Source organism: Dasypus novemcinctus, chromosome 29, assembly GCF_030445035.2.
Source record: "Dasypus novemcinctus isolate mDasNov1 chromosome 29, mDasNov1.1.hap2, whole genome shotgun sequence".
Taxonomy (NCBI): Eukaryota; Metazoa; Chordata; class Mammalia; order Cingulata; family Dasypodidae; genus Dasypus; species Dasypus novemcinctus.
This window is the reverse complement of record NC_080701.1, coordinates 20393066-20417896: the sequence shown is the minus strand read 5'-3', so window position 1 is coordinate 20417896 and position 24831 is coordinate 20393066. Positions and strand designations below refer to the sequence as shown.

General features: G+C 45.3%; 1 protein-coding gene across 1 annotated transcript; it reads right to left on the bottom strand.

Moving 5' to 3' along the window:
* Positions 1–2095: 2095 nt before the first annotated feature.
* PLPBP (pyridoxal phosphate binding protein) lies at positions 2096–18747 on the bottom strand. Its single transcript, XM_004469377.5, has 8 exons — positions 18594–18747; positions 14449–14556; positions 14335–14370; positions 13796–13871; positions 7157–7291; positions 4882–5024; positions 4391–4489; positions 2096–3444 (listed from the first exon to the last, which is right to left on the bottom strand). The coding sequence occupies exons 1-8, from the start codon at positions 18690–18692 to the stop codon at positions 3313–3315; spliced, it is 828 nt and encodes a 275-aa protein (XP_004469434.3). The 5' UTR covers positions 18693–18747; the 3' UTR covers positions 2096–3312.
* Between the last annotated feature and the right edge of the window lie 6084 nt (positions 18748–24831).

The window sequence follows — 24831 nt, the reverse complement described above, 5'->3', positions numbered from 1 at the left end:
GGTATCTTGGGTTTTAATGATGTCCCAGTCCCCCTTGTCCCTCCAAACCAGCATTGGAGAAGAGAACTCATTGCCACACTTGTGGGGGCTGAGGCGATGGGTAAGAGGAGGGTGATTTTTACACTCCGTACGCTGCAGCCTGTGGACCCGTGTGTCTCTGGAGTAGGGAGAACGGATCATCCTTATTGGTGGGTTTCGCTTCCTTCTCGCCCCTACCACTTGGATTCAAAGTTTGTTTTGCACTAAGATGTGTCAACTCTCAGCAATTACAGTAGACCAAAACGATGGATTTCTTTTATGGTACAGAAGTTTCCCTTAAATTAAACCTGAAGACCTAAGAATGTGCCTCTTTCCAATCACTCACGTCCGAGGTTAACAGAAGCGAGCAGAGTGGTGTCGTGGCCAATTTCTGGACCAGAGATCAAGAGCCCCAAGCTTGTTCCTTGCTCTGCCACCACTCACTCTGACCTCAGTCAAGGAGAGCAGTAGACCTTCTCTGAGGCTCAGTGCCTGTGTCCATAAATGGGTAACATCAAATGCCCTGCCAACTGTCGTGAGAGAAAAGGCGAAAGAGTGCTTTACAGGGTACTATTAAAAAAAAAAGTGTGTGTTAACTTTTAAGAGGTTGCTCTGTCAAGTGATGGAAGAGGCAGAAATCTGTTATGACCTGCCCAAGATGGCAAAGCCTTGATGGTTTATTGGGGGGTCTTGGGGCAGCGTGAACCTCCAGAGGCTGGCACCAGGGCAGGTGGGGCCCAGCGCCACTGGCGGCATCCTCGGAGAGACGGCTGTGCTGACGGGCGGAGCTGGCCCAGGAGAGCAGTGCCGTTGACCTCAGGAAATGGGCTGTGGGATGCTGTCACAGCTTTGATGAGACTCTGGAAATAACCCAGCCTGCTGCCAATCGTGTGTAACAAAAGACAAGGTCACCCGGAGAGGAGCAGGGCTGGGGAACGGCGAAGTTAATGCTCAACTGGTGTAAAGTTTCTGTTTGGGGTGATGGAAAAGTTTTGGTAATGGATGGGATTGCTGGTAGCACAACATTGTGAATGGCAATTATATACTTGAAAGTGGTTAAAAAGGGAAATTTTATGTTGTTTATGTTACACCCATACCCACATCCCAGAGAACTGTACAAAGAGTGAATCCTAATGTGACAATGGACTTTAGGTGATAATGTATAATATTTGTTCAATTGTAACAAATGTGACAACTAATACATTAACAGGGAAAACTGTATGTGTGTGGCAACATAAGCACTCAGTACTTTCTGCATTTTTCTGAAGACCTAGGAAAGAGAGGGAGGAAGAAAGGGAAGGGAAAGGAAAAGGAAAGGAAAAGAAGAAAGGAAAGCGGGTGGGGGGGGAAGAAACAGAAAGAAAAGAGAGAGGAAGAGGAAGGAAAGAGGGGAAGGGAGGAAAGGAAGGAAGAGAGAGAAAGGGGAAGGGCAGAAAGGAAGGAGGCTCAGTTTTCTCTGAATAATGTCCGTCTGGAGGCACACTGGACGGACATCCGTGTTTCCTTTCCTTTAACTGGATCTGACTCACCCCCGCAGCTCACCTGCTCCCTTCGTTGTTCTCAGTCCCTAGACAGAAGAGCTCTTTCCGGCTCTCCTTTCCTGAAGGGTTCTGCAGCCACTCTCAGAACCCTCGCCAAGTCAGCAAAGACGTGGAGCTCCAAGACCCGGCGGCTCTTCAGGAGCCAGCTGTATTACTTGGGAAAATCATCTCTGCTCTAACTTCCATTTCTTTCTATAAAAAGGGGTGACACTAAATGACCAGGGTCGCCTCCAGGGCCATTTGTGGACTGTGGGGCGGTAGTGTTCGCTTCCCCAGGCTGGCCAATGCCGCCACCTAGAGGCAGCTGAACAGAGTTCCTTACAGCGAGAGGGGACCTCTTTATTTTTGTAATTCCTGAAATGTCAACATTACATCTTCTTGCCCTTGGACATTCAGAATCCCTCTGTCCTCACGGCTTGACTGTGGCTGTGGCCCCAGGGGTGTCCTCCTCCAAAGCCGGCTGGCCCCATGCGTACTGATGGGCGCAGCTGCTCCCAGCGCCCCCTCCTGCCGTACTCACTCACTACACCACAGCATAAAAAAAATAAATCTTTTAATTGCTTTGTAATTGGCACAGATGGTATAATTCAAACTCATTTTTATTTAATAGACTGAAATATCACACTATAGCTTTGATTGAAACAGTACAGGAATCATAATGAGTTGTTTTACAAAATTACATTCAGCAGCAGCATCACGTTGTGAAAACAAAATAAGTTCATAAAATTGAAGACTGGGCTGGGATAAATAAGAGAAAAGGCCATCTAGAAATGTAACAACCTGCACTGCAGCCATCTGTCATGAGTGACAGTGCTTTCTGGTATTTGAAGCTCTTGCTATTTCAATAACAAGAAGAGTTGCAAAATTCTGACTTACAAACAGAACGAGGAGGCTATACATGTGCTGGAAAGTGCTCCTCTGGGAAAGGAACCTCAAAACCAGGCTTTGCTGAAACCATGTGCTTGGACTGGCTTTGAAGAATCTTTCATTTCCAGAGAGCAGTGAGATTCATTGGCTTGTCTTTGATAAAAAGAAAATTATGGTGGAGAAGAAATCATATGAAATCACCTCGTCCCTGTAGATCCCAGAGGAAAAAGCTCAAAGTCCTGCCTCTTCAGGAGGCAGAAGGGCCCAAGTTCAATGTACACTACTGTTGCAATTTTCAGGGTCAATACCACCGTGTGGCCAGTCACGTGGGCTCTCATCAGCAACAATGGGTGTGGAGTGTTAACTTGAGCCATGTCCTGAAATTACCTGTACTGCCGGGCTAGAGTAGAGGATATCTTCCAAGGCTGACTTGGTAGGGTAGAAAACGGGGACTGACATCCCAGGAGTCTGTAGGAAGCTGTTAACATTGAGAGAATTTTCTAGTAAAGCAGATGATGAATGGAAATCCCTTCTGACTGCAATGCATATAGGCATCGGTGACCAAATTTTAGTCTGGAGAAGACATTCATGATTGGTTGCTGCTTCTGGGCAGGATTCAATACTGAGCTCAACTCCTTGCTAATGGTTTGGTATCCTTGGAATGCCTCAGAACTGTCTGGAATTCCTCAAACCCAATCTAAAGCCACTGCTTGAAGGAGCTTCCATCAACACACACGGTCATTAGCCATCTCTACCTGGGGCATAGGGAGAGCACGGCTGTGTTGTAATGTGCAGGATATCAAAACTGAAATTTCGCTTAGTGCATAGTTAAGTCTTCCTGGGCAGCGCGCGGAGGTTGTGAGCCACTGCTGGGCTGTTCCTCGGCTCAGTGGTTTGGGGCGATCTCCACTGCGGCCTTCAGGTCAGCTGCAGACTTGTCCAGGGCAGGTTTCTTGGAGTAATCCCTTTCTCCAAAAATGGTGCTTCCTATTCGGACATTCGTGGATCCGACCTCAATCTGGGGGAAGAGAAGGCAGTGGGAAATGAGTAATGGGGTGAGCACACACTGCTCCTCGCCTTCTGGCTCTTGAGTTCTCTCAAGGACGGTGATGGTTCAGCTGAACTCAACTACTGGGGGCAAACTCACCTACCGGGCAGTGGTTCTCACTGCCCTGATCCACCTCCTAGGGGGCGTCTGAGAAAGAAGGACTTCTTTGGTTTTCCTTATTTCTCAAACATCCCCTAGGGTTTTGGTGGCTGGGGAGTGCACCTGACATCTAGCTGGGTGGGGGCCGGGGATCTAGAGAGCCTGCAGTGTGCGGGGCACGACGAAGAGGGGCCTTCCAGGCCACACCCCGTTCTAGTGTGCCGTTGTCAGCTAGATCAAAAAACCCGTTTATGATGATCTGAGCACAGCATCGAATTCCATTTTATTTATAAACACGGCATTTTCGCACAGTTTTAATATACAGTTTTTAGGAATGCAACTTCTAAATAAAAAAAGAGAAATTTATACTTTATTTTGAGAACTTTATCAAGTTATTTACTGTTCCAGAAAATCATCTATTTAAGCTGCCAATATGGCAATACGGCATCAGCCTGTATTCACAGCTGTGGCCTTCATGGTGAATCTACATGAGGAAGCATCCGACTCCTTTGTTATGACTTTGTTATATATCCATGCTCCAGCATTTATGCATTAAAACATCTTCTCTAAAATAACTCTAATTTACTTTCTTCTCATTCTCCTGAATTAGGGAGTTATACTGGTTAAAAATTTAGGAATCAGAGAGGTTATCATTTCTAATGAATTTCATTTCAAGAGAGAAGAGGCAAGCGGGCCTAACAGAATAGTTGAGAACCACGGCTACAGGAAGGCACCTGAGGTCTTCTCCAGCAAAGACCTTTTGCTGCAGGCCTTCGTACCCTGCCCGAGGGAGACCAGGACACCCAGAGACACTTACCGCGTGCTGGAAGTCCCCGGACATGCCCATGCTCAGCTCGACCTGGCCAGTGGGGATGCTCAGCTTTTCACACAGCTCCTTCCGGAGGGACAGTAACATCTAGAAAGACAAGTGGGATACCTGTTTTATTCCCACCGTCCCTCTGGGTGCTTTGGCAAGTGACAATGATTATTAATTCCTCATGGCTTCGAGGCCTGTCCTGCTTGCTAGAAGTTACCGAAAGGGTTTTTAGGAAACTTTCCCACTTTCAAGAAGATTATTAGTTACTGGAGAGGAAGAAAGAGCCCATTTACTCTTAAAACTGTGCTCTGTCCAGGTTCAAATTATGTTGAAAAAGGTCGGGGGGTTTTGGGACAAGCGGACTTTGGAAGATTATATCTGACAGGCAAGGCCTGGGCTGCCTTTGAAGCTGACAAGAACAAGCCCGTTGTACTGGGGGGCTTCGTGAGCACGGGAGCAATTCATTCCCCATCGTCCTCAGCCCCCAGTACCTGGAAGTCTGGATTGGGTCCTTGACTGAGATCGTGTCCAAAGCTTCCTATGGTCATCAGCCCCACAAACTCCAGGCTGGGGCACTGGGCATTTATGTGCTGGACCACGGCTACTGTCTCTGAAGGCGAAAGGCCATGCTTACCTTCATGAAAAGAGAAGACACATATCCTGCATGTTGGAAGTAGCCAGAGGGAGGCGCCGTTCCCACCCCTTCTTCTAACACAGCAGCTGACTCCCGGATGCCAGGACCCCTTGAAATAACTTATCCACAGGTCCTAAAGAGTAACTTCCTATTTGGGGTCTGTTTCTATGTTGCTCTCCTTCTGCTCAGATTCTGAATTTCCCAAAGAAAGAATTATAAAGCAGCTTCTCTTCACTATGCCTCACTACTTAAGGACAGCTCAAGGAGAGGGAGAAGAAAAAATGTTGCTTTTCTTGGGATGCCAAGAAGAGTCAAGTTCCCCAAAATGCCAGCTGAACCAGAGAATTATTTTTCTAATCTGGTATTTTTATTAATTTATTTAGAATTACAAAAATTTAAAACAAAGTAACAGATAAAACACTTTTTTTTTGTATTTGCAAAGTTTAACTGCACTTGTAAATTAATAACGAGAGGAATCTCTAGCAAATGATTATTTGCTATGCAGTTTTGTTTTTTTTAAGGATTTATTTATTTATATCCCCTCCTTCCTCTTCTCCTGCCCTGCTGTTTTTGCTGTCTGCGTTGTCTTCTCTTCTCATTTTCTCTCCTCTAGGATTCAACAGGATTCGATCCTGGGGACCTTTGATGGGGAGAGAGGTTCCCTGTCAATTGTGCCACCTCAGTTCCTGGTTTCTGCTGCACTTCACCTTGACTCTCCCCTTGTCTTTCTTTTGATGCATTGTCATCTTGCTGCATGACTCACTTACATGGGGCACTGGCTCACCACCCGGGCACTTGTGTGGGCAGTGGCTTACCTTGTGGGCACACTTTCTCTTCTTCTTTTTTACCAGGAGGCCTCAGGGATCGAACCCAGGTCCTCCCATATATTAGGCAGAGGCCCTATCACTTGAGCCACATCGGCTTCCCTGCTGTGCAGTTTTAAGGATTACAGATACTGTCTTGCCTCCTGCCATTTATCAAATGGAGCTGCTAGGAACATCCACCTCAATCTTTTTAAATTAGACTACTGATCAAGAAATGAAACAATGAACTGATATGGAGTCAGTTACAGAATTACCTATAATGGTAATATAATGTAGCTATAATCTGGGAGCACATTATATACAATGATGATAATTGTTAAAATTTACTGAACACGCATATGCCAGGAACATGTGCCACATCTTAAGAGCTTTTCATTTAATACAGTAACTCCACAAGGTAAGGATTCTTACTGTCTCCATTAGAAAGATGAAGGTGGATACTAAGGCATGGGAAGGTTAAGTGCCTTTTCCAAGGTCACACAATTTAGGAACTGTGGAACTGGGATTTGAACTCAGGTAGTCTGACCTCTGGACCTATCTAGAAAACAGATGGGCTTCCGTGCTAAGATTTGGTGAATACTGGTGCTGTGGTGGATGTAATCAAATGACTGATCTGCCACCGTTTAGTGTTAGTAAATAGCTAACAAGTAGCATGTGCAGAGTTCTATGCGAACAGCTTTGCCTGCATTATCATATTCGATCCTCATAACGCCCTCTCAAGCAGGCACTCTTATGAAACCCCTGCCAGGCAAGGACACTGAGATACCAAGAGGATAACTTGCCCAAGGTTGCAAAGATGGAAATGGTGGTGCCCACACCCAGGGGCTGTGTGTTTCAAGGCCCATGCTTCCATTCACTACGTCCCACTGTCAGCCCCAGTCCTGTAATGATACTCACTGCCTGGACCCAGTGAGTTTTCCACTATTCTGTTCTAAAGTAATACTCATTACTTTTTTTTTTTTTAGACAAAAGTATTATCCGTGTGACCTTTGGGAATATTCAGGAGATCAAAGGTACAATCTCCTTCTTGACTGTTCCCATGTACCCCCTTGACACTGCTTCCCTTCCCTTACTCCCCGCCCCCCCCCCCCCAAAAAAAAGGTAGAATATAAGAAACCATGATGTGTTAAAGAATTCTACGTGGACTGGCTTGCATGCCATTGGTGTTATCCAGATCACGCCCGGAAGTTTCTTTGGGCAGGGATTTCTTTCCATAACTTTATCAGATCCCTAGGCCCAGCATTCTCCCTGAGCCTCAGCCATCCTAAGGGAAGGGAGAAACTCTACAATCCGGGTCTGCTCACTTACTCTCCTCTCCACTGGTGTTAATTTGCACCATAACCTTTAACCTTTCTGGAGAACTTTTTTTCTGCCAGGAACTGTTCACTTTGTCTGCCAGTTTCACAGAATCCACGGTTTCCAGCATGAAGAGATTGGGGACGGCTGCAAGGAGAAAGAGGCAAGGTAATATTCTCCACTTACCCAATCGCAGCAAGCGACACACAACAAACCCTTGACTTGGTGGAGGGAGAAATAACTTTCCAGGAAAAGAAAAGCACGGTTAAACCTAATTCCACTGAGGACAAATACGCATGTGACAGTTTTACTAGATGCAAATTAGAAAGTCAGGCCATCCTTGTCTAAAGCAGGCAGCATATGTATCCACTTTAAACCGGGCTGGTTTCAAGCAGTTAGCAGTGGCAGAGATTCCTAGTAATAAGCCTGATCTAATTAAGGCCCAGTTCAAACTGAGGTCAACAGGTCAAGATGACAATGAGGAAAGGATAACCAGTAGAGGCCAAAGTCCTTCCCTAGCATGTCTAATGAGCCATGTACCTCCTGGGATGGGAGTGCTCTTATCAAACAAGGACACCAGAACGACCCAAACACGGACAGCGACGTGAGACTCCACCAGCCACACACACACGTACACATACCGCAAATATAGGATTTCTTGTTATTTTTGTTTTTTTTAAACAACACATCAATTGGGAGACACTAAAATATTCTTCTACGGATTGCTTGCTTTCACTTAGCAACATGTGTTGGAGGTTTTTCCACTTTGGTACCATAGATCCACGGCTTTTTTTTTTTAAAATAATAAATAATTCAGAGCTGGTAATTAATTATATTCACAATGTTGTGCTACCATCACCACCATCCTCTACCAAAACTTTTCACTGGTTCTTTTTTTTTGTTATTAAAAACAAATAATTTTATTGATATATATTAATAAGGCAGACAATTCTTCCGAAGCGTACAATCAATGGTATTTGGTATAATCACATAGTTGTGCATTTATCACTTCAATCACTATTAAAGCATTTTGTTTCAATGATAATAATAAACAAAAAAACAGACAAAAGAAAATTCTCATCTCTCAATCTCTCTATGCTTTCCCCACTGTACATAGCTGCTGTTTCTGGCTCTTCTATCCAAAGTACATTATCAATGGCTGTTAGTATAATCACAATGTTGTACATTCATCATCTCAACTGGTTCTTTTTCAAAACTGTAGAATTCTTCAGAGTGGATGGCCATAATTTACTTAACTATTCCTCTTGTTAATGGATATTATGATTGTTTCTTGTTTTTTAAAAGCTTAGACATAGAGCTGTGGACATTTTTACAAATATTTCCATAGAGCAGAGTCCTAGAATTGAAATTACTAGTCAAGGAGGACGTACATTTTAATATGTGTTTGGCTTTGCTAATTTGACATGCAAAAAAACCCTTCTAATTTTAGAATCTTTCTCGAAAAACTGTGGGAGTGCTTATTGTCTCAGGCCTTCAAACACTGTCATTAGTGATCGTCTTTATTTTTTCACTAAATCGGACTGGTGAAAGTGGGATTTATTTTATTTTGCATGTCCCTCATTGAAGCTGAGCATTTTGCATTTGATTATTGGCTTTCTGTATTTCTTTTTCTGTAGATTGCCTGTGTTAGTTTTTGCCTCTGTCTGGCATCTAGACAAGATAGAGTATAGGGGCCAATTTTCTCTCACCGGAGAAAAACGAAAATAAAAGAATCGCCCTGCCCCCCATGCAAATGGACAATATATAGGAAATAATGGTTTGAAAGAACAGGATATCGTGTGATGAAGGACAGTGACCTCTGATAGATACGGAACAAATGAAGTGAGGCCTTCACCCCCCGCCCAGCTTACTTCCTGGAGAAAGTTTCCAGATCAGTGCAGGGAGAGGGGACTCAGGTGGAGCAAGTGGACTCTGAGGTGAAGAGATGGAGCTGGGAGTCTGGGAAGAGTGAGGCAGCTGCAGTTCACAGGACAGCAGGGGGGGGGAGGGCGCCGTGCACAGCGAGCACGCTGGCATCTCTGCAGAGGCTCCCGCTTGAGTGTTCGGCTGGGCAATGACCAGTACAGACATGTGAGGACATTATCCAAGGCTGGGAAAGAACCATGTGGAAGGATGAGAAGCAGCAGTGCCTGATGCCCACACAGAGCAGGGGATAGTGCCGATTTCCCCCAGTCAGCCTGGAAAAGTCAAGATTCGTGGCACCCTGGGTAGAGTACACAGAAGTGGGGAACAGTTAACCTCAGCCTGAGGTCTGCTCCTATCACACCAGCTAATCTCAAGAACAAGACCTCGATGGAACAAACTGTCTCCATGAACGTGGCTGTGTTCCAGAATAAAGCTCAAGAACACTGATAGAAATATAAACACAACAGAAGCAAGTTCACAATGGCTGTATTTTGTACCAAACAAAAACGACGAGGCATGCAAAGAAGCAAGATGGTATGATGCCTAATGTGGAATTTAATCAATCAAAATAAATCCAGAACTCACACCACTGATAGAATTAACATAAAAGAACATTAAAAAGCCTTCCTAACTGTCCCATATATTCAGAAAATAGAGACATGAAAGGTATAAAAAGGATTCACATTGAACTTCTAGTGTGAAAACTACAAATTAGATTAGGGCAGGGGAGGAAAATATATGTGAATAAATAATGGCTAAAAAATTTATAAACTTGGGAGGAGATGTGGCTCAAGCAGTTGAGTGCCTGCTCCTCACATACAAGGTCCTGGGTTCAATCCCCAGTGCTGGTATCTCTGAAAAAAAAAGGAGGGGGGGCAAAAGATAAATGGCCAAGATGCACATGAAAAGATGTTCAACATCATTAAGTCACTAGAGAGATGCAAATCAAAACCCTAAGATACTGTTTCACATATTTTTTGGTAACTTCATTTTATCTTCTTTGTTGACTTATCAGCTATGATCCTTTACTGTGCTATTTTGTTGGTTGCTTTAGGGCTTAACAAGTTGCAGTCTGCATTCACATGGGGTATGCCACTTCCATATAATTTAAGAACAGTGCAATAGAGAAGCGGACTTGGCCCAATGGATAGGGCATCTGCCTACCATGTGGGAGGCCCGCGGTTCAAACCGCGGGCCTCCTTGACCCGTGGAGCTGGCCCATGTGTAGTGCTGATGCACGCAAGGAGTGCCCTGCCACGCAGTGGTGTCTCCACGTAGGGGAGCCCCACGTGCAAAAAGGAGTGCGCCCTGTAAGGAGAGCTGCCCAGCGCGAAAGAAAGTGCAGCCTGCCCAGGAATGGCGCCGCCCACACGGAGAGCTGACACAAGATGACGCAACAAAAAGAAACAGAGATTCCCGTGCCGCTGATAAGGATAGAAGCGGTCACAGAAGAACACACAGTGAATGGACAGAGAACAGACAACTGGGGGTGAGGGGGAAGGGAAGAGAAAAGAAAAATCTTAAAAACAAAAACAAAAACAACAACAGTGCAATAGTGTACTTCCATTTCTCCCCTTCTATCCTTTATGCTATTGTTGTCACGTATTTTGTTGTTACATATAAGCCCAACAATACATTGTTACTCTTTTTGTTTATATGATATGAAAATAAATAATCATAGCAAAATAACAGAGAAACATCAATGGGACCAAAGATGGATTCTTTGAGAGAATAATTAAAGTTGATACACCTCTAGGCAGACAGATTAGGGAAAAAAACCCGGAAGACATAAGTTACCAATATCAGGAATGAAAGAGGTGACATCACTACACATTCTAAAGATAGTAAAGGATTAATAAGGGGTGCAGATGTGGCTCGAGCGGTTGAGCCCTTCTTCCCATGCAGGAGGACTGGGGTTTGGTCCCTGGTGCCTCCTGGAGACAGAAGCAAACAACAAGCAAACAGGCAGAATCAACTCAGGGGAGCCAATGTGGCTCGGTGGGTGAGCTCTGGCTTCCTACATACAAGGTCCCAGGTTCTGTCCCCCAAGTACCTCAAAACAAACAAACAAACAAACAAGCAAAAGGATAATAAGCAGTTATTACAAACAACATTATGTCCCTAAACTCATCAACTTAGAGGAAAAGGACAAAGTCCTGGAAAGACAGAGTACCAAAGTTCACCTTAGAAGCAGATTATGTGAACAGCTCTGAATCTATCAGAGAAATTGAAACTGTTGTTAAAAACCTTCTGGAGAGTGGATGTGGTTCAAGGTGGTTGAGTGCCTGCTTCCCACACGGGAAGGTCTTGGGTTCAGTTCCCAGGGCCTCCTGGAGACAGAAGCAAACAAGAAAACAGATGGGGGAATCAACTCAGGGAGCTGATGAGGCTTGCTGTTTGAGTGCCTGCTTCTTACATGGAAAGGCCCCAGGTTCAGTTTCCGGTGCCTCCAAAAAAAAAATAAACAAGCAAACAAATGAAAAAACCTCGAGAAATGGATCTGGCTCAACGGATAGAGCATCTGCCTAACACATGGGAGGTCCAGGGTTCAAATCCAGGGCCTCCTGACCCAAATGGTGAGCTGGCCCATTCGCAGTGCTGAAGCGTGCAAGGAGTGCTCTGCCACGCACGGGTGTCCCCCACGTGCAGGAGCCCATGCGCAAGGAGTGAGACCTGTAAGGAGAGCTACCCAGCATGAAAAAAATGCAGCCTGCCCAGGAATGGCGTCGCACACAGGGAGAGCTGACACAGCATGATAACACAAAAAAAAGAGACACAGATTCCTGGTACAGCTGACAAGAATGCAAGCGGACACAGAAGAACACAGAGCAAATGGACAGAGAGAGCAAACAACTGGGAGTTAGGGGTAGGGTGGGCAGGGAAGGGGAGAGAAATAAAAAATAAATCTTAAAAAAAAAAAAGAAGGGAAAAACCAACTCAGGGAGCCGATGTGGTTCAGTGGTTGAACTCCGGCTTCCCACATACGAGGTCCCGGGTTCAATTCTTGGCCCCGGTACCTCAAAAACAAAACAAAACAAAACATGTCCCTACAAAGAAACCTCTAGGGTTCAATGGTAAACTCTAGCAAACAAAGGAGGAAATAATATCAATTCTACACAAAGTCTTTCAAAAGACTGAAGAGGAGGAATACTTCCCAGCTCACTGTAAGAGCTACTCAACAGGCAGACTGTGGTGAGGTACCATGAGAGCAAAGCCGTAAACACAGTACAGGAATAGAAAACTATGGATCAACATCCCTTGTGAATAGAGGTACAAACATGCTAAGCAAAATATAACAAATTGAATCCAATATTATAATAAAAGGATAATACTTCTTGAGCAGCTGATGGTTATCTCAGGAATACAGGGTTGGTTTAACACTTAAAAATCAATCAGTGTAATTCTACAGCTTAACAGACTGAAAAAGAAAAATCAAATGATCATTTCAATAGCATTTGACAAAATCCAACATCCATCCTTGCTAATACCTCTCAGCAAACTGGGAATAGAAGGGAACTTCCTTCTTCCCATAAAGGACATCTATGAAAAATCTACATTTAATATCAACTTAATGGTGACAAATTCACTGCTTTCCTCTCAAGTTCAGCAACAAGGCAATGATGTCCACTTTCAGCACTTCTATTCAATATTGTACTGGAGGTTGATAGTGTAGTAAGGCAAGAAAAACAAGGCACCCAGATTGGAAAGGAAGAAGCAAACTCTTTATTCATAAATGACATGAATAAAAATATTTGCAGATTGTTGTTCATAGCAGCATTATTCACAATTACCAAAAGATGGAAGCAACCCAAGTGTCCATCAATCATGAATGGGTAAACAAAATATGATATATACATACAATACATATGATGGAATATTATTCGGCCCTGAAAAGGGATGAAGTTCTGATACACAGGACAATACAGATGAAACTTGAAGACACTATGTTGAGTGAAATAAGCCAAGCACAAAAGGACAAGTATTGTATGACCTCACTGATATGAATAATTAGAATAAGCAAATTCACATTCTCAGAAACCAGAGAGCAGGTTATCACAAATGATGGAAAAGTTTTGGTTACTGGATGGTGATGATGGTAGTACAACACTGTGAGTGTAATTAACTGGATTATATAACTGAATGTGGTTAAAAGGGGAAATTTTAGGTAGTATGTATTACTTGAATAAACATTAGGAAAAAAACCAAAAACAACCACACACACCCTGGGAATGTACAACACAAACACTGAACCCTAAATGTAAACTATGGTCTGAAAGTTAATAGCATAATTATAATAATATTGTTTTATCGGCTGTAACAAAGATGGCACATACAATACAATGTGCTTATAGGGAAAATGGTGTGTGTGAGGTGGGAACTCTATTTGCTACATGATTTTACTGTGAACCTACAACCTACAACTTCTTTAATAAAAATTAAAGTGTATGGGCTCCAATTCTTTACAACTAATTTGAAAGGCCATCAGTACCTGGGATGAGGTAGTGTATTTATCCAAGTTTATATAACCCAGTTCCTTTGATTCTTGGTGTGATGCTTTTTCCTTATGCTAAGAACTAAGACTTCCTTCCCCCAAGAAACTGCAAAGCACAATTCGCAAATGGTGAATTGGGCATATTCTAAAAGCTGCTCTTTTACCAAGAGAATACAGGACAAGTGATAAAACGGTGGAGTGGTTTTGTTTTTGTATTTCGGTTTTTACCTTACCCATCAATTTGTTGACATTTTGTTTCTGTAGGTGGCCAATGAAGTGCCATTTGATTTCAGGACAGGAAGACAAAATCTGAAGGGAAAAGGGTAATTACATTTGACTCAGATTTGATAGAGGCCTTGCTGGCCCACATGCCTTGTGCCCTGCCTGCCTTCCGGCCCCTCATGTCCACGCTGCGATCCTTAAATGCCATGAATCACTCGTACCGTCTTCAGCCAGCCTCCCGAGAAGAGAAAGGCCACTTAGAAAGACACCTTAAGGTCTCTGTTCACTGCTTCCTTCCCTTGTTCCCATCGACTCCCTCCACCTTCCAGATCTTACCCATTACAAATGAAGTGGTCAAAGCTTACAAATCTCACCAGGACACGAGATTATTACAAATTCACTTAAAAAAAAATCACCGTTTCTAAAAATTCACAAGACTTTACCCCCAGGCCAACCCCCTGTTCCCAAACCAAAGCACCAGAGTGGGTCTAATTTTCAAGTGAAGAGCAAGATTTAGATGCAAACTCAAAGAAATCAGATATCCACTTACTCTAGGATTTGATGCTTTTTCCAGCAACTCCTGAACCTAAAGGGTGAAAACAGGACAAGTCAGACGTCAGCCGGCCACGGCTCTTCCAAAGGCTCATGGGAAAAGGGCTCTTACGTAGTTCTCCCCGAAAGTGCGCTGACCGTGGCTGTAGGCGTCGATCACCATGTCTGCCGGCTTGGTTTTGCTGACGGCTACGAGCCGGGGCTGGATGGCGGGGAGATCCTGCCAAGAGGGAGAGACCCATTTGGGTTACTGTGTGGGAATCTTACTCCAAGTCCTGTAGGATAGATCAGCACGGACCTTAACTTGGCTTTTGGCAAGATCCGTTTTTCCAATACTGCAAGGAGATCACTGCCAAAAAATGTTCATCAGGTGTCTTTCACATGCATGGCATTTCAACCAGATATGCCGTTTACCTTCCTGTCTAGCAAAAGGCATTCTTCTCGCAGGAGCGCCAGGGGTAGGGTAAAGCGGTGTTTCCTTAACGGGGGTCTTTGACCCACTGCATCGGCACCACCTGGGACCCGCCCCAGACCTGGTGGGTCTGAATCTCTGGGGCCAGAGTTTGAGAATCTCCTTTTGAAGCAGCTCTCTGGTTCTGTTTGCAAACCAAGGCTGGGGCTTAAGGATCACTTTTCATTAAGAGAAGGCAGCATTCTGACCAGAAGGGAGGCTACTTCTGGCTTCTGAAACTGCAGGTTAGCAGTTTTGGCAATTCATTTGATAATGTCCTGTTTCTCATTATGGTTCCTCGTGTGTCTCACTCACTAAAACCTAGACGTGGGTGGTTAAGAGAGAAAAGAGAATCTTTCGGAACTTCTGTGAAGTGTTGAGGAGGGGAATAAATTCTTCCTCAGGTTAATACTTGGTTCCCTCAAGGTTTTGGGCTGGTAACTGTTGCTTAGAGTTCAGTGATTCTTTACGTCCCCAAAGATTCAGATATAAATTAAAAAAAAAAAAAATTATTTATTTCTCCCCACCCCCTTGTTGTTTTTTTTACCTTGTCTGTTCATCTTCCTCATTTCTTTAGGCACCAGGAGCTGAACCTGGGACCTCTCAAGTGGGAGGGAGGTGACTAATCACTAGAGCCACCTCCGCTCCCTGCTTTGTTCGTCTCTCATGTCTTTTCTTCTTGTGTCTCTTGCTGTGTCAGCTTGCCGTGCCTGCCTGTTGCGCCAGCTCACTGTCTTCTTTAGGGGGCACTGGGATCTGAACCAGTGACCTCCCATGTGGTAGGCGGGAGCCCAGTCATCTGAGCACATCCACTTCCCTCAGATATAAAAGTAAAGGCACATCCCTCAAGTGCTTCAGTGGAGGTGAGAAAGGTTTTGTTCTTAAAATCAACAGAGTACATCAAGGTGGGAAGGGGCTCCCCTACACATCCTGTAACACTCGTCAGTGTTACCCACTGCCCAGTGAGCTAGCCTCTCTGACATCAGGGACAGGAGAGAGGGAAGTGCCCTGACCTTGCTCCTTGGGGCGAGCTTAGCTGTGTCCAATGTAGATGTTACCTTTGAAGAGTTCTCTGCTTTATAATGTAATTCTAACTGTGAAAAGACAGAAACAGAGCCCAGAAGGGGAAAGAATCCTGCACCAGACACTTCAACTACCCATCGGCCCACGGGCACTTCAGAGGGCTGCCTGACAACTTGGTGGTTAAGAGCAGCAAGGAGCTCACTGGCAGGATTCTTTCCACATCCAAATTGCCTTAGCTACTCGATGGGACACAGGCCCAGAGGATTCCCTCAATTCTTAGCCACATCCCACTCCTGAAGAGGGGAAATAACAGGTCTATGAACTGGGTGACCATACATCCTGGTTTAGGCCAGCTGTCCTAGCGTAATTATTAATATCCCCCCCATTCATTCTCAAAAGCAGGTAACCATGTACTTTATTGTCTATGAATCAATGAATCAAGCACCTGAGGCAGAACTGGGACCCAAAAATCTCTGTGCTCGGGATTAGGCCCCCCTGATCCCTTCCCATGGCCACTACATCAAGACAGTTTCCTCGCATTTTGTCGCAACCAAATCCACACAGAGGCAACAGGAGAACAGATTCACCTCTCCTTCATGGGCCCTGTCACCTTAAGGCATTTTTACAGAATCACAGTTATTTGCAGAGGACCTGCAGGAGTTGGGTCAGGCAGCGGAGTCTCCTTGTCCTCTCTTCTGAGGGCCTCATTACCTGCCTCTTTTTTTTTTTTTTTAAGATTTATTTATTTATTTAATTCCCCCCTCCCCCAGTTGTCTGTTCTGTGTGTCTATTTGCTGCGTCTTGTTTCTTTGTCCGCTTCTGTTGTGGTCAGCGACACGGGAAGTGTGGGCGGCGCCATTCCTGGGCAGGCTGCTCTTTCTTTCGCACTGGGCGGCTCTCCTTATGGGTGCACTCCTTGCGCGTGGGGCTTCCCCACGCGGGGGACACCCCTGCGTGGCGCAGGACTCCCTGCACGCATCAGCACTGCGCATGGGCCAGCTCCACACGGGTCAAGGAGACCCGGGGTTTGAACCACGGACCTCCCATGTGGTAGATGGATGCCCTAACCACTGGGCCAAGTCCGTTTCCCACCTGCCTCTTTTATGAGATCAAGTCACATCTCCTAGGATTATGCTGATGAACTGATGGTTTCCCAAGAGAAAAGTGGAACGGACAGCCCATGTGCTTGACAGCGACCCTGGGAGAACCTCCCAGAATGATGTTCACTAGGGAAAGCCCTAGGTTTATTTTTTTAAATTTTATTTAGGAGGTACTAGGGATTGAACCCAGGACCTTGTACATGGGAAGGAGGTGCTCAACCACTGAGCTGCATCTGCTCCCCAGTGAGAGTTGGTTATTTTGTTAGTTTTTTTTAGGAGGTACTGGAGATCAAACCCAGGATTTGGGAAGTAGGTGCTCAAAAGCCACCTCTGCTCCCCCCAGCTTTATTTCTTGAGAAGCACTGGGAATCATAGAGAGCTTAGAGCTTTCAGAGCTCATCCCCTACCTGTACAGATGAGGAAACTGAGAGTCAGAGTAGTTATGTGACTGGACTGAGGTAACAGCTAACTAGTAGCCAAGGAAAGATTAAAACACAAGTCTTTCGTCCCCAGGACAGCACTCTGCATCAAGATACCACAAATGATTGATCACTGAAACTTCTGACCTCTCTGTCAATCTCACTCCACGCTATTCGGCATAAACTTGCACTAAGGAGGACAGATATTGACTCTTGAACTAACAAAAAAAATTCCAAGCATTGACAAAATACATATAAGGGGAAAAAGATCCCCTTTTAAACTGCTTGGGATTGGATGTCTGACTGCTCCGTACTGTCCCAAACGTGGACGTGCATCTCCGGTGCCTCCAGTCTGGCAATCCACCGTCTCCTTCGCTGCAGGTGGAACGGACGTTTACTGAGCATCTACTACCTGCCAGAGGTTGCCACACTCAGCATTTCAGGAGGCCCTGGCCTCCTCTGGGTTCTCCTTCATCTGACTTCTCTTTTTCTTTCTTTCTTTCTTTCATCTATTTTTTTAAAATGTTACATAAAAAAAATATAAGAGGTCCTCATATACTCCCGCCCTTCTCACCCCTCTCTTCGCACATCAACAACCTCTTTCATCATCGTGGGACATTCACTGCATTTGGTGAATACATTTTGGAGCACTGCTGCACCACATAGATAATGGTTTACATTGTAGTTTACACCTTCCCCCAGTCCACCCAGTGGGCCATGGCAGGACATACAATGTCCAGCATCCGTCCCTGCAGCACCACCCAGGACAACTCCAAGTCCTGAAAATGCCCCCACATCACATCTCTTCTTCCCTCTCCCTACCATCAGCAGCTATGGTGGCCACTTTCTCCACATCAATGCTACGATTTCTTCCATCACTAATCACAATAGTTCCATAGTAGAATATCAGTCATCCGACTTCTCTTGCAGCCTCTGGGCACAGGCCCGACCCTGCTCCAGGCCGGCAGGGCTGGGGACCCCTACGCGAAGCGGTGTGAGCAAACGCCCGCACGGCCAGGGGACTGACTGGTCGTCGCCCCAGGGTGGCGGGTCCCCAGACAACCTGGTAGCACTCATCCCGGGGTCGGCGAGGAAACCCTTCGCTAGCCTCTCGGAGGCTCCGCGGCCCCCGCCAGTGCTGACGTGCCGGAGGCATCCCGCCCCTCCGGGAGACCCCGCTGCGTCACCGTGACGACCCATTCCCCCGCTGGTATCCCCTTCCTCAAAGCGGCCGCCCGCCGTCCCACCCGGTCCCCTTCCTCACCGGCGGCCGCCGCGCCACCGCCTGCTGCACGCGCTCGTTCACCGCCCGCAGCGCGAGCCCGACTCCCAGCTCGGCCGACATGCCGCCAGCTCTCCACATGCCCCGGGCGCCGACGCCGAAGCCCAGTTCCCGGGCGCCCCCGGGTTGAGACCACCTTCCGGTCCCGCCCAGCTGACGGCTTCGTGTGGCCCAATCGCCGCTCACCACCGAGTGGTCTCACCCAATCGATACACCCGGGCGGCGTGGGGGCGGGGACGGAGGCGGGCGTAGCGAGCGGCACCGCCCCTCGGGGCCGGCCATCTTGGGGAGGTCGCCCGCCGCCCGCGCTGGCGCTGGCTTGGCGGGACTCAGGGCTCGGGGTTGTTCAGGGGTTCCCGGCTTGGGTTCTTCTCTTTTTACTGTCGGAGTCACTGCTGCACCTTCTCCCCTGAAAGGGAATTTCCTGGCGCGGAAAACGCTGCCGGTTCTCGGGATTCAGCTCCATTTCAAAATGCCTCCCAAGGTTTCCCGGCCCCTGACTCCGAGCGCTGTGAGCTGATGTCGTGGGCCAAGGGGCCTGGGGTAGAAGGGGCCGGAGCAGGAGACTTGGTTTTTAGTATCGCACATGGGCCCCCTGAGGAACCGTTAAGAGATTCAGAAGAAAACTTGAAGAGATAACAGTACAATGGTCCCACAGTAAAATGGTAAATTTTATAGCCAGACGGTGAAATAGTAGGTGCTATGGACAAGGAAAGAGGTCAGTTATATTGAGGAGGCCCCTTTTTTTTTTTTTTTTTAAAGATTTATTTATTTAATTCCCCCCCTCCCCTGGTTGTCTGTTCTTGGTGTCTATTTGCTGCGTCTTGTTTCTTTGTCCGCTTCTGTTGTCAGCGGCACCATTCCTGGGCAGGCTGCACTTTCTTTTCACGCTGGGCGGCTTTCCTCACGGGCGCACTCCTTGCGCGTGGGGCTCCCCCACGCGGGGGACACCCTTGCGTGGCACGGCACTCCTTGCGCGCATCAGCACTGCACATGGCCAGCTCCACACGGGTCAAGGAGGCCCGGGGTTTGAACCGCGGACCTCCCATATGGTAGACGGACGCCCTAACCGCTGGGCCAAAGTCCGTTTAAGGAGGCCCTTTTGACTGCACTTGCTGTTGAAAGATTGAGACGTAATTTAGTTTAACGAAATGGGCAAAATTTGGTCTCCAGGTTGTCTGGCCTTGAGGTGACCGGGCTTACTGAGATCCTTCCGGGAAACGGGCAAAGTTCTTTCCCTTCCCCTCACGCCTTCTTCCCAGACTCCGGGAACTGAGATGGGATTTCACAAGCTCTCTTTTGGCAAAATCACTTTGAGCAGAATCTAGGGTCCTTGCAATAAGGAAATTCCTTTCTTCCCCCAAACACACCGAAAGTCTCTGGTCATTTACCATGGTAAATGCCTGTAAACTGGGTTGCCAGAGATATTAGGAGTAATTGTGGTGGACTTGATACATTTCTACTCCCCAAGAAAGATGTATGCTGGTGGGCATACAAAGTTGGAGGGCGGTACCCAGAAGTAGTGGTGGAAGGAACAAAGCGGATGATGGTTAAGAGATGTGTAAAAGGATTGGGAATTGTGAAATATTTTAAGTGATATATTTGGAAAACACTTTAAGATCATGCATAGAGGACTGGCATACGTTTGGGTCTTGGTTTCATCACTAAACTGCCATCCTGGGCAAGTTACTGAACTTCTCAGTTCTTTTCATTTATAAAATGGAGTATCTCCTTTAGAGTATTTGTAAAGCACTTGGCAGAGTGCTCTGTCCTAAGTGTGTGCAAGTGTTCAATGAATGCTAGTTCCCCCACCCCCTCCCAATGGAGCCATTCAGTGAACGTTTGTAAGCCTTCACTCTGTAAAGGTACATTGGGAGAAACCAGGACGATTAAGAGAGGCCCTCATCCTCTGAGAATGTGGTTTGTTGTGAAACCAAGTTTTGTTCACTAATACAAGGCAGAAAGCAATAAACCCTACGTTTTCTTTTTTAAAAGATTTTATTTCTCCCCCTGCCCCTCGTTTGTGCTTGCAGTCTGCTTTCTGTTTATTGTGTGCTCATCTTTTTTTTTTTAGGAGGCACCGGGAACAGAACCCGGGACCTCCCATGTGGGAGAGAGGTGCTCAATTGCTTGATCCACCTCTGCTCCCTGCTTGTTTTGTCTCTCATGTTTCCTCGTGTCTTTGTGTTGCATCATGTTGTGCCCACCTGTCACGTCAGCTCGCTGTCTTGCTCATCTTCTTTAGGAGGCACCAGAAACTGAACCTGATACCTCCTGTGTGGTAGGTGGGCACTCAACTGCTGGAGCCACATCTACTTCCCCAAGAACTTCTTTTAGGAATCAGCATTTAAGCTGGCTCTTGAAGGATGGTTTGATTAGGACTTGAAGAAGGGAGTAAAAAGTAGACTCTGTTCTCAGCGACAGCTATTGGCTTGGGTTCTCATCCCCAACTTGGGCCCTAGATCTTCATTTGTAAAAAGAATTTAGCCTTGATTCATTTTTTTTTTTTTTTTAAACATTTTTTATTTTTCTCCCCCCCACCCCAGTTGTCTGCTCTGTGTCCATTCGCTATGTGTTCTTCTGTGACCACTTCTATCCTTAACAGTGGCACCCAGAATCTGTCTCTTTTTGTTGCATCATCATCTTGTGTCAGCTCTCCGTGTGTGCGCACCATTCTTGGGCAGTCTGCACTTTCTTTCACGCTGGGCAGCTCTCCTTATGGGGTGCACTCCTTGTGCGTGGGGATCTCCTACACGGGGGGCACCCCTGCATGGCACAGCACTCCTTGCGCGCATCAGCACTGCACATGGGCCAGCTCCACACGGGTCGAGGAGGCCCTGGGTTTGAACCGCGGACCTCCCATGTGGTAGGCAGACGCCCTATCCATTGGGCCAAGTCCGCTTCCCATGATTCATTTCTAAGATGCTTTTCATCTCTAATATTTCATGATCTTATGAAAATGGTAGTAGAGCTCAAAAGATTATGGTTACCCCAGTCCTATTATCATTTCACATTTCCAGTTTCCTTATTTCTTAGTTGTGCTTTTAGATTAGTTTTATTCCACTTTTCCTCCTTTTTTGTTTTCTTTTTTAGTTTCTATTCTTTCTCTTCCTGGGGCATCAACCATCCAATTTAACTTTCATCCTTCTCTACCTAATTCTTGAAAAATCAAGTCCAAAATCACTTCATCCCCATTTTCTTTAAATTGCTAAAACAATTTGCAAGGACAAAGGGGAAAAGAGAAAGATTAAAAATCCAAATACCCAGAGGAACAGATTTTATCAGCAGTTTAAGATCTGGTATACTTATTCACCATAAATACTCTTAAAATATTCACCTCTGTAGTCTAAGGCCCTGAATTTATGAGGAAAATGTATATAGATTTTAAAATTGCTTCCTTCTGAGCCTACTGATTCTTTTGGGGGTATAAAAAAGATAAAATAATAGAAAATTATTGTTGCCTGGTTACTTGGCTCCAAAGAGAATGGAGAAATAATAATGCCTGTGCCCCAGTTTAAATGAATTCAGGTAGAGTAGCCATGACGTCAGTCCCTCAGCAAACATGTTGTCACATTCAGCTTTTGAAATGTCAATATAGATTCTAAAACCCTAGACCTGGGGGGGACCTTTAGAGATCATTTGTTCTTTCATATAGACAGAATGACATTGAAACCATCCAAACCGCACATACTCTTCCCAATTTCTGAAGCCAATTAGAGAAGAAAATGTTAGCATGTTACCCATGCTAATCCCTCAATTTATTTTCTAGTAATATTTGCAGATAAGTACTTCTCTCCCATTTCAAATTTTAGTCAGCCTTACCTTAAGTAGTTCTTTTAAAAATGCTCTATTTTGCAAGCTAATTTCCTTTTCTTTGGTCTCTGTGGAGCTAGAGAATAGCTGACCATGATGCAACTTTTGTAAAGGTGAAGTTGTTAAAATTCTTCTACCTTTCCTGGGGTGAACCTATGAGCTTCTTTTTCAACTTTTTTTTTTTTTTTTCATTTTTGTTTTAACATTTTATTTTCTTTCTAGTCCCTTAAAATCCTTTTTAATTTGGAGTGCAGGAACTGGACAATTCCTTGTAACACTGCATCATGGCCTACTTTCTGCATTTCTCTGTACCTGTTTGCTTCATTACAATGTTGTCTTTTCTTCATCTGTGCATTATCCTGTATGTACTCCTGTTCTATTTGATCACATTTAATTTTCCACTTAGTGGTACCCACTTAATAGTTGTATTTTCTACTCCATTTTTACAGTTGACTGAAAACAAGTTATTTTTGAATAATTATACATGCTAGGATAGGCATGGTGCTAAACCTTCACATGCATTATTTAATTTAATCCATGCAACACATTTTACAGATGAAGAAACTGAGGCTTAGAGAGGTTAAAGAACTCACTCAAGACCACACAGCTAGGAAGTAGTAGAGCCAGGATTTGCACTTGGCAGTCTAACTCCAGTAACTATACTCTTAATTTACTCATTCAGTTGTAAATTCTTATTATTTGCATAGGAGGTTCTCAAACCAATAAAGTCTGGGAGCATCATAAAATAAGCTGAGAAAGGGCTGGGTTAGAGTTGCCAGATTTAGCAAATAAAAGTATAGGACACCCAGCTAAACTTGAATATCAGATAAAGCACAAATAATTTTTAAAGTATAAGTATGTCTCTTGTGATAATATTTGAGCCATACTTACACTAAGAGTTATTCATTGTTTATCTGATATTCAAATTTAACTGAGCATCCTTTGTTTTACCTGCAAAGGGGGAAGTGGATATGGTCAAGTGACTGGGCTCCTGCTTACCACAAGGGAGGTCCCGGGTTCAGTTCCTGGTGTCTCCTGGAGAAGATGAGCATGACAGCGAGATGGTGTGACGGGCAGGTGTGGCAAGTTGGCACAACAAGATGACGCAATAAGGAGACATAAAGTAGGGAGCTGAGATGGCTCAAGCAAATGAGTGAGTACCTTTCTCCCATGTGGGAGGTCCTAGGTTCAGTTCCCAGTACCTTCTAAAGAGAAGATGAGCAGAAAAAGAGCATTCAGCAAATGGACACAGAAAGCAGACAGTGAATGCAAACAATGAGGGGTGGGGGAATAAAAAAAATAAATCCTAAAAAAAATTTTTTTTATCTGCAAAGTCTGGGTGGCTTTCCAGAGTTAAGTCTGGGACTTCCTACTGAATTGAGAACAAAATGAGTTTTGGGGGAGCAGATGTGGCTTAAGCAGTTGGGTACCTACCTCCCACACGGGAGGTCCTGGGTTCAGTTCCTGGTACCTCCTAAAGAAGATGAGCAAGACAGCTGACGTGAAGGGCTGGTGTGGCAAGCGGAAGCAATGCGCTGTCACAATGAGGCAACACAATGAGAGACATAACAAGCAGGGAGCAGATGTGGTTCAAGTTGATTGGTGCCTCTCTCCTACATGGGAGGTCCCTGGTACGGTTCCTGGTGCCTCCTTAAAGATGAGCAGCCAGCATACAACGAATAGACAGAGAGCAGACAGCAAGTGCAACAACAAGGTAGGGGGAGAAATAATAATAAAAAAAAGAGTTCTGGGCAAACTGAAAACATCTCTGCCCTCACATATACAATTCTATAATATGATAAACTTCTATAGCACTTACCCAAAAGGATGCCATGCTCACAAAGTGGTGTTTATTGTTTCTCTGTTGGTAATAGGGATAGATTTTCATCTGAATATGTTTTTAGGGAGATCTTGAATTTAACTTGTTAGGCAGGGATTTTTTTTGAATTAAAAAAAAATATTTATTTCTTCTCCCTCCCTCCATTGTCTGCTCTCTGTGTCCATTCGCTGTGTTTTCTTCTGTGTCTGCTTGTGTTCTCATTAGGCAGCTCTGGGAACTGATCCTGGGACATTCTGGAGTGGGAGAGAGGCGATCATTCTCTTGTGCCACCTCAGCTTCCTGGTCTGCTGAGTCTCTTACTGTCTCTCCTCTGTTTCTCTTTTTGTTGTGTCATCTTGCTGCGCCAGCTCTTCATGTGGGCCAGCTCTCCTGCATGGGGCAGCACTCCGCATGGGCCACTCACCACACGGGCCAGCTTGCCTTCACCAGGAGGCCTTGGGTATCGAACCTTGGACCTTCTGTATGGTAAATGGAAGCCCAATTGCTTGAGCCACATCTGCTTCCCTGATTTTTTAATTTTTAATATTTTAAAAATATCACCTATTCTAATATGAGGTATAACTAAAT